The sequence below is a fragment of the Podarcis melisellensis genome (genome assembly GCF_964234715.1).
Source record: "Podarcis melisellensis genome assembly, chromosome: 13".
Classification (NCBI taxonomy): Eukaryota; Metazoa; Chordata; class Lepidosauria; order Squamata; family Lacertidae; genus Podarcis; species Podarcis melisellensis.
In genome coordinates this window covers 52259249-52274765 of record NC_138545.1, presented here as the reverse complement: position 1 = coordinate 52274765, position 15517 = coordinate 52259249, and the positions used below count along the sequence as shown (strand labels likewise).

Sequence of the window (15517 nt, the reverse complement as noted above, 5' to 3'; positions counted from 1 at the left end):
ATCTGAGGACAGACAAAAATATAGGAGGAGCATGAGGTCCTGGACTTAGCTGTGAGGTAGAAGAAGAGGAGCTGGAAGATGGTGGGTTCTGTAAGGAAAACATAGCAGAAGGAGTCGGATTTCAGTGCTGGGAGCCGGGCTTGGAGGCTTGCAGTGACTCACTGAGAGCCAGCCTGAGAGAGAGCTGCCTTTGTTCCACTTGGGCTGAGCGCTGGTGGGGAAGAAAGCAGCTCAGCAGCTGAGTCTCTCTTCCCCAACTCCAGGGAAGCAGCTGAACCTGTCTTTGGCTGAAGAGGGGCTTTTGCAAAATGCTTCCCAGGTAAGAACCACCACCTTCACCCTCACCACCCTGACATGGAGGCACTGAATTGTTTCACCTCACCTCTGCCTTCCTTCCTCTCCTCTTTCCCAATTTTCTCCAGTCACTCCCGGGTGCCCTGGAATTTGCTCCTGCTGCTTTTGGGTTCATTGCTCCCTGCCGGTCTACCAGCTCAGGTCATAGAAGGTAAGAACCTCCTCTTTTCCCTTTCCTAGTTCTGGGGAGAGGGGACAATCTGAAATCTGTCTTTTTACCAGCAATGTGCATCGGCTTGGAAACGGGATGCTGAGCGCTTTTGCCAGAGAACTTTATCAAGTGTTTGGAATGTCAGAAACTTACAGCTGTCATTCATTCTGGCACTTGAAGGATAACAGCAGAACTGCTCACTAAACAGAAAAACGCTCTTTTAACCTTCATTCTGGTGTCAGAAAAGCAGGAAGGGTTGCTCTGCATGGCTCAGAGAATGCAGAACATTCCAAAAGTATGCCTGAAATGGTATAACACTTTGGTGTAAGGAATTTTTCAAAGTGTCAGTGACCTTTAGGGGCATGGTGATGTGGCATTTTAAATACTTAATGGGTATTTTATTTCCTGTGTGTGTGCCAAACCCAGCATTTTAGGATGGGGCGCGCTGTCATCCTACTAAATAAATAAGGGTAGGCAGACAGAATGTGCCCTGCATTTGCTCTCTAATCACCTTAAAAAAATTACTGTGCATCTCATTTGGACTTTTCCCTAGTTAGGGAAGCATATGGAGAAGAGGGAAGGTTATTTCTCTTCATCCTCACAGTAGTCAAGGTAGGCTGGACAAAAAGAAAGAGAAACTGCCTCAGCATTGCCAGCTGTTTCACTGCTGATAAAAGATTTAAATCTGGCTCTCCCTATTCCCAGTCCCCATTAAACTGCTACCTGTCACAGGCTCTTTACAATTCTTATCCATTCTCGCAACAACTTTTTAAGTGAAGTCACTGTTCCCATTTCTGTGGCCCTCCAGATGTGGGCTGCACCTCCCATCATCCCCACCCCTTGGCAGGGCATTGGGCTCCAGCAACATCTGGAGAACCACAGGTTGGCCACCCTGACTAGTCCAAACCAAATTAGGTCACATTCAAGGTTTAATTAACCAGGTATTTCACAAGTTGTGTACTAAGCTGCAAATGTGAATCATCTGTGGGCTCGGGCCTTCTCAGGGAGGCAAGCGTGGATGTCCACAAAAATAATTCACGGAAGGCAAAGGTCTATAACTTGTGGCTACAGATTGCTGACTTTACTATTTGCAGTATTTATATGGGGTTTTTTGTTTGTTTGTCCATTTTACAATAACAGGGCAAGGCACTCGAAAGATCTCTCCATTGAACAATATTCTAGGACTCTACACCTATACCTGCTAAGGCTGAATTTCACACCTTTCACACAGAAGGTGCCTTTGCTGTTCTAAATACCAGACATAAGGTCCAAAACCAGTCATATTCTTTTTTTTTGGTTGGTCTGTCTATACCATAAAGAAACATACACAGTGGTACCTTGGTTCTCAAACTTAACCTGTTCCAGAAGTCCATTCCAAAACCAAAGCGTTCCAAAACTAAGGTGCGCTTTCCCATGGAAAGTAATGCAAAATGGATTAATCCGTTCCAGACTTTTAAAAACAACCCCTAAAACAGCAATTGAACATGAATTTTAACAAGACCATTGATCCATAAAATGGAAGCAAAAAACTATGTACTGCAGTCACACAATCAATCAATCAATCAATAGCTGAACTGGGTTCCACACAGTCACAAAAAAGAGCCGCAAAATAAATAGCAAAAACAGACAGACCTCAGTGTAACACTCAAAACTGAAGTGTGGCACTCAAAACGGAAGCGTAACACTCAAAACAGAGCATGCTCGGCTTCCGAAAAAAGTCCGCAAACTCGAACACTTCCGGGCTTTCAGTGTTTGGGTTCCAAATTGTTTGAGTACCAAGGTGTTTGAGAACCAAGGTACCACTGTAATGCAAAGTGGATCATTCATTGGGGAAAAAATGGACCCTGGCCAAAATGGTCAGTAACTTCTGTATGAACTTTTTATATAGACACTCAACAAACACAAGTCAGGGTTAGGGTTGGCGGGGGGGGGGGGGAGACCAGACAAACCTAAGTCAGACCAACTATCTTCACTCATTGTTGAACTTCACTCATGTCTTCATAATATAATAATAATATTTTTTAAAATTTATATCCTGCCCATCTGGCTGGGTTTCCCCAGTCTCTCTTGACGGCTTACAACATATATAAAAACACAACGAAACATCAAACGTTAAAAAACAAGCAATAAACAAACAAACCAATAAATCAATAAAAACCAATAATAATAACCACCACCACAACAATAATAATAACAAACAGTTTACAGTTATACCCAAATTAAAAGAACCGCCAACCCCAGCTAAACATTTAACCAACACCAACCTGACAAAAATGAAACAGAGGAACCAAAATTAGAACCATTTAAAACATTTTAAAACTTTTTAGCCAGCTGCCCCAACCCAAGAGTTGTTCCAGCAATGTCCCTCTGGCCTCCCAGCAGCCTCTTTTAGCTGTTCCAGGTGAGTCCAGGCTCCGCCCCCTAGGCCAGGTCGAAATGGGCCTTGCAGCAGAGAGCGCCCTCCCTTCCAGCAGTAGTCTTCATCCTACACAAAGTGTTAAAGGATTATTCAGATGTGCATGTTGTGACTGGGAGGGAAAGTACTAAAAGGATGACCATTTTAATAGCAGGTTCCCATAGTTCAGTAAGGCTCAAGTTGTAAATAATGCACAGAGATGGGATTGTCTGGTATATCTCTTTGCTCGCAGCTCATACTAAACTGATTCATCCACAAAGTTTTCAGATTTGAAAAGTACCTGAATGGAGCTGACAGGGGTGTTAAAGCATTTTTTTTCAGTGTGGGATGGTAGTCTCAACAAACTGTTAGCAGGTTGGTTTTATATTCAGTGAGGTAATCAGTACATCCGGGTGGGGACTGTAGATGGACCACTGGTTGAGCTCTTTTGTGGATTAGTTGTGATGATTGGCATGGTATTTCAGTTGAATGGTTTCTCTACATGCTTTAAGTTCTACATCCCCTTCATCTGCCAGTTTCTTGCACTTTTCTGTTATTGCGCTGAAGGTCTCCTCGCTCGTTTCCCTGTGTGGTTCCATAATTCCTAGGAACTCTTGTTTATGTGCTTTCTTTTTCATTACATCTAACTTTACAGATATGGGACACGGGTGGCGCTGTTGTGTAAACCACTGAGACTTAGGCTTGCCAATCGGAAGGTTGGCGGTTCGAATCCCTGCAACGGGGTGAGCTCCCGTTGTTCAGTCCCAGCTCCTGCCAACCTAGCAGTTTGAAAGCATGTCAAAGTGCAAGTAGATAAATAGGTACAGCTCCAGCGGGAAGGTAAACGGCGTTTCCGTGCACTGCTCTGGTTTCACCAGAAGTGACTTAGTCATGCTGGCCACATGACCCGGAAAAACTGTCTGTGGACAAACGTCGGCTCCCTTGGTCAGTAAAGTGAGATGAGCGCCGCAACCCCAGAGTCGTTCGCGACTGGACTTAACTGTCAGGGGTCCTTTACCTTTACAAATGGGAGAGCTTGTGACTGGCTGTAGCATCAAACATTTGCTTACGACCACAAGACAAATACTAAACATTAATGTCCGCAATGAACACAACAACTGGTACAAAAATTGTATTGGTATTGCTTGATCCTGCTAATTGTTTGAGCTGCAAGATAATGTTTGTGCAATTTTCTGCAAAAACATGGATACTCTTGTATTTTTTAGTCCACCAAGCTTCACATAGCATTGGTATATTGGGTAAACGATGCCATCTTTAGATACCCTTGCAGGGGAATTTTTTTTTTATTGTGCCAATTCTATTATGCACATCACTTACACTGTTCAGATAATTTACATGGAGAATAAGTCTATGGAATAAGCAAAGGACAAAGGTGGTTTTAGAGTAGATTGCCCTGATTTGTGCTTGAATATCACCTCCTTTTCCTGCCATGGTCATATCCTTTCTGACCTTTTCCCAACCTGCTGTAGAACAAAATTAGAATCCCATTGGCCAGTTGGTGGAGACACCCTATAGGGCATGGGTAGGCAAACTAAGGCCCGGGATCCGGATCTGGCCCAATCACCTTCTAAATCCAGTCCAGGAATCAGTGTATTTTTACATGAGTAGAATGTTTTCTTTTATTTAAAATGCATCTCTGGGTTATTTGTGAGGCATAGGAATGCATTCATTTTTTTCTTCAAAATATAGTCCGGCCCCCCACAAGGTCTGAGGGACAGTGGACCTGCCTCCTGCTGAAAAAGTTTGCTGACCCCTACTATAGGGCATGCCATAAACACTGGGAATTAAAATCCTTCAAATGCATTAGCTAGCAGATTCTGATGGCCTCAGAAAAGGAACGTGCTGAGTGCCCAGGGTAATGCAACATTCTTTTTATTTTGAATCCATGGAACTCTGTACAGCATTGCTATAGAAGAATGTTCTTATGCTACACCCTTCCTAAAGGTCTGTATCTGCTCCCAATATTCTACAGACTATTTTTAAAATAGCCAAGAATATAAGAGTTTATTTTCTTTTGTCAGCCAAAGCATGGGATTAGTCACTCCTGTATAAATTCTATTTCACATAGTTCATTTTTTCCAGGTGACAAGCTTGCTAATTCTGTATTTATTGAAGTGGATGAGTGATGGATAGGGTGTGGTTCTATGGTTTCCTTGAGCCAGGAGTTGCGGGCCCAAGAGAAAGTGTTTAGTGAAGGACAATCCTTCACCTTGTCAGCTACATCATAACAGAGATGGCCTCCCTGGCAGCTGAATGTTTCAGTGCATGTTGCATGTCATAGAAAAGGCACACTGCTGCAAATGAGGAGTAAAAATATGAAGCATGAAACAAATGAAATAATTCCTTGTGATGGGCTGCAGTTGAGTATTTTATATGGGACTAGATTGGGTCACTTACATGGGAAGCATAAAGAACTGACCTAAGAATTGATTTGCTGGATCAGACCAAGGGTTCATGTAGTCCATTATTTTAATGCAAGCCAGAGCCAGAGCCAGAAGTTTCTGGAAGCAGAACATGGAATCATTTGCCATCCTTTCTGTTTGTCCATCACCAAGTGGTGCTCAGAGAGGTACATGGCCTGTTATCATGTAAGGTCCATTTGGCTGCCATGACCAGTTGTCAGAAAAAAATTAGGCATTGAACTTCTACATACAGTGGTACCTCGGACTACATACCCTTCAGGTTACAGACGCTTCAGGTTACACACTCCGCTAACCCAGAAACAGTGCTTCAGGTTAAGAACTTTGCTTCAGGATGAGAACAGAAATCATGCGGCAGCAGCGGGAGGCCCCATTAGCTAAAGTGGTGCTTCAGGTTAAGAACAGTTTCAGGTTAAGTACAGACCTCCGGAATGAATTAAGTACTGGTACATAACCAGAGGTACCACTGTATGCAGTGTGGCGATCACACAGGGTCCCCAGACGTTTCACCATTTATTGATCCCTGTGCCACCACTTTATTTCTCGCTGTCACCACCCAGGCCCTACCTGGTACAATACTGAGTCCAGCCACGGTTAAATTGGAACATAAGCTTTTGTTTATTTATGGCAGTTTAACAAGCGTGTGGTTTCATAAACGGTATCGGTCAATTACAATCATGGGGTGCCTATCCAGACCTGTAACTTCTGCTACCTGCTCTCACTCACTAAACCACCTCTCAGATATTTCCTTGTCTTCCTAGTTCCTAACTATTCCTGGCTCAGCTTATTTCGCTACACGAACTCAACCTACCCACAAACTCTATCCCAATTCACTCCCACTCCAACCAACCTCCCAAGGAACACCTCCCTTTGCCCCTCCCAGAGCTGGTTTTATAGTCCCTCTGACTCCACCCCCTGGGTCCTGAATGGGTAACCCATTTAACTATTTCACCTCCAGCATTCTCATATGTTAAAGTCACATGCAGTTCTTCCTAATAAACATTTTCTTAGCATCTTCTAGGTTTTCACCTCTTTGGCCATCTTGCCGCCTCAGCCAGTCAGATTCAGAAAATAGAAATGTTAGTTATATGTTCTTTTTAATTTGTGCTAAACACTTGTTGCATTTTTATTCATTATCAAGACTTTTGTTAAACGTCTTTTGCTATGAGTTTCTGGAAACCGCCTCTTAATAGAGATAGCCTGGCTTGCTTAATTGCACACCCAAAATAGGATTAGAACATAGTAGTTAAGAGAATCAGGTGAGGTGAACCCCACTTAAGCTGTGAACTCAGTGGATGGCCTTGGGCATGCAGGAGTCTCTCATTCCCACATTTGAAATAGACGGAACTCTCATGCTGACCTCCTTTATGGTGTTGCTGTAAGGGTTATTGAGATAATACAAAATGGTTTGATGTATAGGGAGGTTAATAAAGAGCTCTTAACTGGAAAAGAGACAAAACGTGGGTGGTTATTGGCTCAAAAGATCTCCACCCATCATGAGAAAGCCTGAGTGGGGAAAAATAGGGGGGTGGAGTTGGTTATGATGGTTTGTAACACTTAGCTCAACCAATAGTTCTGTGTTGCTTTTGGCAATGAGGATAACTTGTGAGAGCCATACAGTAAAACAGTAGCAAGGTTTTGCAAGGTGCTAAGTAGCGGTAGCTAAGGACGTTGTCTGTGGAAGGTTGAGCATCAAAATAAAAATAGCTTGTAGAGGCTTCAGTACCACAAACTTTCAAGCAACTGGATAGGTTAAACCACCAAAATGCTGTCCTCCTCTGGGCAGCTGGTGGTAGGAAAACCTCTTGCCTTTTAAAGTCTAGCTTGAATTTATCAATTTAACAGTCAGATTAAGTAATCATGGCTAATAACTAACATTTTATATTTAGTGAGGCACATGGAAAACTGGAAAGCGAGTTGAGCGCTGCAACCCCAGAGTCATCTGTGACTGAACTGTCAGGGGTCCTTTATCTTTTTATGGAAGCTGATCTAAATACACCTTTTCAAACTGATTTCCCCTTTCCTTCTCTCTTGCTTACCTTAAATACTGTGGGATAATCAGCCTCTCATAACCAACATGCTTAAGTCTAATTACTGCATGAAAGGATTAAGACCATAGAGTAAGCTGCCTGCCAGGCTTAGCTCACCTTGGGAGCAAATAGGTAATCAAGTCTTTGTTCCCCTTTAGTCCACCTGAGAGGGACGCGGGTGGCGCTGTGGGTAAAACCCAGCGCCTAGGACTTGCTGATCGTCACGTTGGCAGTTCGAATCCCCGCGACGGGGTGAGCTCCCATTGCTCGGTCCCAGCGCCTGCCAACCTAGCAGTTCGAAAGCACCCCCGGGTGCAAGTAGATACATAGGGACCGCTTACTAGCGGGAAGGTAAATGGCGTTTCCGTGTGCTGCGCTGGTGCTGGCTCGCCAGAGCAGCTTCGTCACGCTGGCCACGTGACCCGGAAGTGTCTCCGGACAGCGCTGGCCCCCGGCCTCTTAAGTGAGATGGGCGCACAACCCTAGAGTCGGACACGACTGGCCCGTACGGGCAGGGTTACCTTTACCTTTAGTCCACCTGAGCTCAGTGTGTGAAGGGGTTAAGCTGGTTGCTACAGCTTAGCCGCATGGCTTAACAAGCCACTCTTTGAGTTCCAGTACCAGTGATTTAGGAACTTTCAGCACTGTAACTAAGTCAAGTTTTACTGCCTGTGCAACTTTTTCTGAATGCTATATGGAAAACACATGAATCTGACCTTTGGAGAATTTGTAAGTAATCCATTTTAAAATTTACTAAATGTGTTCTTTTTCTATGCTAGGGGAAGAGGGAAGTTTTGGAAGGAACTTGGTCTATTTTAAAGGTCTAAAAGTCTATATTTCCATGTTTTACTTTGTTGCACATTTTGTGATTTTAAATCTCTGCTGGAGTTCTCTCACAAAAGAGTACTTGCCTCAAACTTGGATCCTGGCATCCAGAAAATCTCCTTTACCATGTTCTAAGCCTCCTTTCTGAAGCCGCCTTCTTCCTTGCTGTCTTCTTCTCTATTTTTCCTTAATTTTTTAAAATTGATTTTCCAAATTTATAAACAAATACACAGACACAAATCCTAACTGTAATTACTCCACTATTATTAACATTGTTAGGTGACTCCCTCAAATCCCCCTGGCTGAGTTTCAATGTATATCATTGTAACGGATTTCCAAAACTAATTTCTCATAAAATTTACTTAGTCAAGTAACATCTTTCTTTCTTTTCATATTAACTTTAAACATATTATTCTATAACATCACATATTTAATTCCTAAGCCAATCTGGTACTTGCAAGTATTTCTATTTAAGTTATCTTAGGCATATTTAGCTAAATAGTCTTTGAATTTCATCCATTCCTCCTGGTACTCCTCCTCCTTCTGGTCGTGGACTCTTCCAGTCAGGTTGGCTAGCTCCCAGAAGTCCATCATCTTCATCTGCCATTCCTCCACTGTTGGCACTTCTTGTGTTTTCCATTTCTTAGCTAACAAAATCCTAGCAGCTGTTGTGGCATACAAAAACAATCCAGCATCTATTATTCCAAGAAGGAGGGCCTCTGGTTTCTTAATAAATGTATATTTCAACATTTCCCCCCAATTCATTATAAATCTTCTCCCAGACGTCTTTCATCTTGGGGCAGGTCCACCACATATGATAAAAGGTACCTTCTTTTTCTTTACATTTCCAGTCTTGCTCTCTTCTCCTTGACGTGCTCCAGTCTTCCTTTCCTATCTCTGCCCCTTCTTTTTGTCTTCAGCTACTTTTGTAGGCCTCTTGCTTCACCTGCCCCCTCCCTAAGTGCTCCCTTTTTGTTCCATTCCTCCTCCCACTTCTTTCACCCAGACCCTGATCCTCAGCCTATACACCAGTCTGCTCTCTTCCATTAGCAACCTTGAGTCTGGCCTTCCTCAGCATCTCTGGTGTTCCGTCTGTCTGTGACATCACTGCTGCTTTGACTTTATGACAACAGCATTGCTCAACCTGTCGGTTGAGAGGCTTCATGACTGTTGCAAAACCCCCAGAGCATTACAGAGTAGCTAACCTTCATCAAGTCTAAAATAAGTTAATTTTCAACCTATGTGAAAATGTTTTGGTGAAACTACAAGCACCTCTTTACAGACTACTAGGCCTTTTCAGTCAGATGCTCCAGCCCACCAGCTGCCAAGCTGACTCTCTACCAGGAATGGATCCAGACCAGCAAGAGGCAATGTGCACAATCTTTGACATGTTCAGGCTCTGGGAAAACAGGAGGACTTCCAGTGTTGAATCCTTGAACTCTGGAGCAGTTCCTTGGTTCTCACTCAGAGCCATTCCTTCTACTCTCAGTGACTGTGCCCCACAGTTAAGGAGCCATTGGAGGTCAAGTTCTCTTTATTAAAAATTTTTTAAAAAGGTAAAGGACCCCTGATAGTTAAGTCCAGGTCTTTCCAAAAGCTGGTTCTCCTCACTGTAACATAGATGCTAGGGCTTTAACTGAGGAGCACAGATGAAACCCACAGGTACCAAAGGAGATCACTTTTTTCATTTGAAAATAAGTTCTACATATCTTTAATACAGGAGCAGCTATCTCAGTCCTTCATTAGGATTTGGTTGTCATGGTCAGGGGTCAGGAAGAATAGGTTAAAAGTGCAATTGGGCAGGATAGGAGCTCTATTGGTAGTGAGTGCCAACCCTGGATCCTACACTCCTTTTAAGAAGCAGGCAGAGTCATTGGCATACTGCAGTAGAGACATCACCTTACCGACAAAGGTCCATATAGTTAAAGCTATGGTTTTCCCAGTAGTGATGTATGGAAGTGAGAGCTGGACCATAAAGAAGGCTGATCGCCGAAGAATTGATGCTTTTGGATTATGGGGCTGGAGGAGACTCTTGAGAGTCCCATGGACTGCAAGAAGATCAAACGTATCCATTCTTAAGGAAATCAGCCCTGAGTGCTCACTGGAAGGACAGATTGTGAAGCTAAGGCTCCAATACTTTGGCCACCTCAGGAGAGGAGAAGACTCCCTGGAAAAGACCCTGATGTGGGGAAAGATGGAGGGCACAAGGAGAAGGGGACGACAGAAGACGAGATGGTTGGATAGTGTTCTCGAAGCTACCAGCAGGAGTTTGACCAAACTGCGGGAGGCAGTGGAAGACAGGAGTGCCTGGCATGCTTTGGTCCAGGGGGTCACGAAGAGTCGGACACGACTAAATGACTAAACAACAACAACAAGTTGGACTTTGAAAAACTTGTGACAAAGTACCTCACGAAAGACTTCTGAGTAAGCTTAGCCATCAAGGAGTAAGAGGAGAGGTCCTCTTTGGATCAGGAATTGGTTGCAGGAAGCAAAGAGTAGGATTAAATAGACCAGGGGTTGTCAGCCTGGTCCCTACCGCCCACTAGTGGGTGTTTCAGGATTCTAGGTGGGCGGTAGGGGGTTCTACGGCGCAAGTTGAATCCTCCTTCCATCAAGCACTGGTGGGCGGTAGGGAAATTTTACCATCAAGAAAGATGCATTAGTGGGCGGTAGGTATAAAAAGGTTGACTACCCCTGAAATAGGAGTTCTCCAAATAGAGATAAATGGAATCTCCTAAGGATCAGTATTGGGACCTGTGCTGTTTAACTTGTTCATAAACTATCTAGAGTTGGGAGTGTGCAGTGAGGTGGCCAAGTTTGTCTGTGATACCATTTTTTTCAGGATCGTTAAAACAAAAATAGACTGCAAAGAGTTCCAAAAGGACCTCTCAAAACTGAGTGAATGGGCAGTAAAATAGCAAATGTTTTATGTGGGGCTGCCTTCAAAGATGCCTTGAAAGATTCACTTCGTGCAGAGTGTTGCTATGAGCTTTTTGACAGATCTTGGAAGGCATGAGCAAAATCCAAAGCATATTCTTTGTTTCCTTTTCAGAAAGGATGGAATGCTTTTTTTTTTTTTAAGTTTGCCTTTTGGTTAAATCTTTCTCGGGCAGCTGATTACTGGATTTAACTCATATTGGTTTTTATGTTCATTTATTTATTGTATTTTTTATTATTGACTTGTAAACCACTCTGAGCATCTGAAAAAGCAAAATATAAATATTTCGATAAATAAACATGCTGCCTTCTTTGACTATCAGTACCTGCATACATTGCTGGACTCCTTCTACCTCTGACCACTGATCCTGCTGGCTGGAGCTGGGGGCAGTTGGAAGTCCAGTATCACCTGGAGGGTTCAGGCTCCCTGCCTGCGCCTCAGATAGCCTGGGTCAGGATAGTTTGCCTTGACTCTGCTCAGTGCTGAAGCAATCATTGAGGACCCTGCTCTGTGTTCTTCCTTCAACAGAACTAAAGGTAAAGGTAAAGGTACCCCTGCCCGTACGGGCCAGTCTTGCCAGACTCTGGGGTTGTGCGCCCATCTCACTCAAGAGGCCAGCGCTGTCCGAAGACACTTCCGGGTCACATGGCCAGCGTGACATCGCTGCTCTGGCGAGCCAAAGCCGCACACGGAAACGCCGTCTACCTTCCCGCTAGAAAGCGGTCCCTATTTATCTACTTGCACCCGAGGGTGCTTTCGAACTGCTAGGTTGGCAGGCGCTGGGACCGAGCAACGGGAGCGCACCCCGCCGTGGGGATTCGAACCGCCGACCTTTCGATCGGCAAGCCCTAGGCGCTGAGGCTTTTACCCACAGCGCCACCCGCGTCAACAGAACTACTGTACATTAAATACTTTTCTTCTTTGGCACCAAAATTGTACTGCTCTCTTGAAAGAGGTCCACCAGGCTCCACTTCTGTTTGCCTTTCGGGGGGGTCAGTGAGAACATGTTTTCTTCCAGTGCTCTTTTGGGATGTCTTTTAATTGCCTTCTTTAAAATATAAATTTATAAAATATAAGCACAACAGTAAGTTTAAAACAATGTATAAAGCCTAAAAGCATAAAGCATATGTAGAGTGATAGCTTCAGTATATTGAATGAAATTCAAATAATCCAAAATAAGGGCCATTTCCTTGGACTATCTGATATAATCATAACATTATGGTTATTCAGAAGGTTGATTATCTGTTAAGGGTGGGGTTTAATAGATGAAGGAAGGTGAATTCATAATGGGTTATTTAAAGAATATACAATTGTATATTATATTGAATCTTATCATTCTAAGTGTTTATAAATGAAGCCCACTTTTCAATAGACTTGTTGTATTTTGTGTTTTGATCAGTGCTGAAATAGTAAGTAAACTTGTAAGATGTGCAGTTTCTCATAGCTTAAAATAAAATAAAAACAGAGAACATAATGTTGGACAGATCTGTTACTTGGCCTCACAGTCGAATCTGAAACATTGGACTGTGAACATGAGTAAATGGGAAAGACAGTTTTTTTTGCCTCAGTCTCCATCAAAAAACCAAGTACATGCTGTTACGGAAATTACGGGGGTGTGACACATCTTTAAAGTTGTTAAATGCTACAAATATTATGCCTGAATGTATCCTTTTGAATTGACAGCTCAGGGAAGATACCTAGCTTTATAAATCAACCCCTTTGCCAAGTTCCTCCATTCCAACGCCATTTTGCCCATGGAAAAAGGACTCTTCTCTGCCACATGTACACCCACCCCACCCAGGGAAGTGCCCAGGGGTGACAATTGCTGAGCAGTTAGTTTCCAAAAGACCATCACTGGACTTGCCCCAGGCTATAGATGTGCAAAGGGAGCTCTATGGTGGGTATTTGAGAGGTGCCTGGACATGTTTTCCCTATGCTAATCTTGTACCAAAAAGGGATATGGGTGGCGCTGTGCTCTAAACCACAGAGCCTAGGACTTGCCGATCAGAAGGTCGGCAGTTTGAATCCCCGCGACGGGGTGAGCTCCCGTTGCTCGGTCCCTGCTCCTGCCAACCTAGCAGTTTGAAAGCACGGCAAAGTGGAAGTAGATAAATAGGTACCGCTCCAGTGGGAAGGTAAACGGCGTTTCCATGCACTGCTCTGGTTCACCAGAAGTGGCTTAGTCATGCTAGCCACATGACCAAGAAAAACTGTCCGGACAAATGCTGGCTCCCTCAGCCAGTAAAGCGAGATGAGTGCTGCAACCCCAGAGTTGTCCGTGTCAGGACTTAATGGTAAGGTTCCCTTTACTTTTACCTTTTAATCTTGTACCAAGGACTTGTCTGGACATGTTGTCCAAGGTTGAACTAGTGTAACTCCTGTCTACTCCTCCCCTTCTGTGACATGTCAGTGATGTAAAAATGATGCAACAATGATGCTGTACGAACTGTATTCTGGGATATTGTGAGAAGTTTTAAAAGTCAATGTCACCCCATGCTCTGGGTTCACTTACTACTGTTTGAACCTGTTGCGCAACAATAAAGGATCTAAGTCTACTGACTGCTGTTTTGTTCCAAATTTCTTGGCTGGAATTTTCTTTTACTGACTGCATGGGCCGGCGGGGGACTTATACCTGATGAGCTGGGCTGTTGAGTGGTCTCTCAACCCAGAATTTTCTTTAACAATGCTAAACAGTTACACTTGCAAAGCTAATACACTTCCACAGCTCAGAATAAAAGACAGTTAAGTATTAATTTGTAGGATGTGTCACACCATAAGATGAATCCCTTTTCTCTTCAAAGACCTTAAATCCTTTCCCATTAACATCTGTGCTGTATTATTAGCAAACCTGTGCAGCCTGCTGTAAATAAAGAGCTCACCAAGAGTCTTGGAGAGTAAATATTTGTCTTTTCTAAGCGCACATGCAGCAATGGTCAGTAGAGTGTTGACTTAAACTTTGCACTGCTGAGGCCTGTGCTCGAAGCAAAGGAACCAGAATGGCATTAGAATAGTCTCTGTCCTAAGAGTTCCTCAAAGCTATTTTGTCCTCCCCCCCCCACAGAACGCTCTGACCACTCACCCACCTGCTCTTCCAGACCCCCTTTCTTCTCCCAGCCGGATCCTGGCTTGCTCCGCCGATCGCACATTATCTTTATAGCCTCATTCCTTCAGTTATCTGACAGAAGCAGCAGTTGCTCCAAAGGGAGCCTGCATCTCTGCGCCTTGACATCCGTTCGTCACCTTCATGGAATTCTGTGGGTGAGCAGCAGATTGATTGCGGAGCCGTTTTATTTATTTTTTTGCTTCAAAGTGCCAATGCAGTGGGTGTAAATAAGGATGCACTCAGGCCCTCGTTTTCTGAATGTGAACAGGCATCCATCCATAAATATGTTGAAGCAGATGTGGAAAGGAAGGGCCCAGTATCTCCAGTTCTGCTCCAAGAAAGTAAACAATGAGTACAATTATGTTTTGACACTAAAAAGCATGGGATAAGCCCTTTAATTCCGCTGCCTTTCCGTATAGAATATTGTACTTGTGCCCAGCCATCCACATTAAAACAAGGGCCTTTGTATCTTTACAGAACATCTTCAAGGGTGTTCCCAGCTGTGCTGGCTGCTTGTTCTTGTACAGCCTGTCCTGGTTTTATAGCTGTTAAAATGCTTTCCCTTAATCAAAGGAGAGCCAATTATCTGGGGGTGAAAAGGGTCCAAGTGTAATCTGCATCGGGGGCAACAGAGGGTTTCTGATAACACCTGTGGAACAAATTTAGTAAAGCAGACTCAACGTATTACATACTGTTTTCAAAATCGATTATGTTTGCGTGCTGGCCTTTGTGTAGCAATGCTTGAAGCACACAAACAAAATGTATTTCCTAAGTTCCTCAGCTGAACTGCAAATGACTCTTGGGACCTTTTTTGAAGCTTCTCCAAAGAAAATATTTTAAAAGCAATGTGTGTGAGAGTATGTGTACAGTATTAAAAATGCTATCACAGTTGAGAATGATATCTGCCAGGAGGAGAAAAGTGTAGCACAAATAATTTAAAAGATCTGATCTGGAGTGTATTATTTTTTCAGTAGTCTCCATGGATTTGGCGGGTGCACTGTATGAGTGGAAACTGTATTCCAGGGAACTCTGGGGCCTGCGGATGTCTTATCAGGGGCTCTTCAGTGAGAAGATCAGTAACGGCCGATAATTCCCTGCCCACCACTGCTGACCTTTCCCTGTAATTTGCAGGTGCAAGTGCATTCTACAGCGTGAGCTCTCTGCTCATGCAGGGTGCACCCATGTACATGCTTCAGGATCATAAGCTGTGAGGTGGGGTCCCTTGCAGAGAAGAACATGTTGAAATGGTTCCATGAGGCTAGAACATTTGAAAATCGTTT

At 43.7% G+C, this 15517-nt stretch overlaps 1 protein-coding gene and 1 long non-coding RNA gene across 2 annotated transcripts in view; one reads left to right on the top strand and one right to left on the bottom strand.

Annotated features, from left to right (window-relative positions):
- Window positions 1-15517, top strand: part of COL15A1 (collagen type XV alpha 1 chain) — a 124466-nt gene continuing 108949 nt past the window's right edge. The window contains exons 1-2 of the mRNA XM_081883813.1: window positions 1-319; window positions 423-505. Of these exons, the coding sequence (XP_081739939.1) occupies window positions 309-319; window positions 423-505 (94 nt within the window). The 5' untranslated portion in view covers window positions 1-308. The remainder of the gene's footprint in view (window positions 320-422; window positions 506-15517) is intronic.
- LOC309354412 lies at window positions 6426-9693 on the bottom strand. The gene is made up of 2 exons (XR_014162273.1): window positions 7910-9693; window positions 6426-7534 (listed from the first exon to the last, which is right to left on the bottom strand). It is a non-coding gene; the product is annotated as an uncharacterized lncRNA (long non-coding RNA).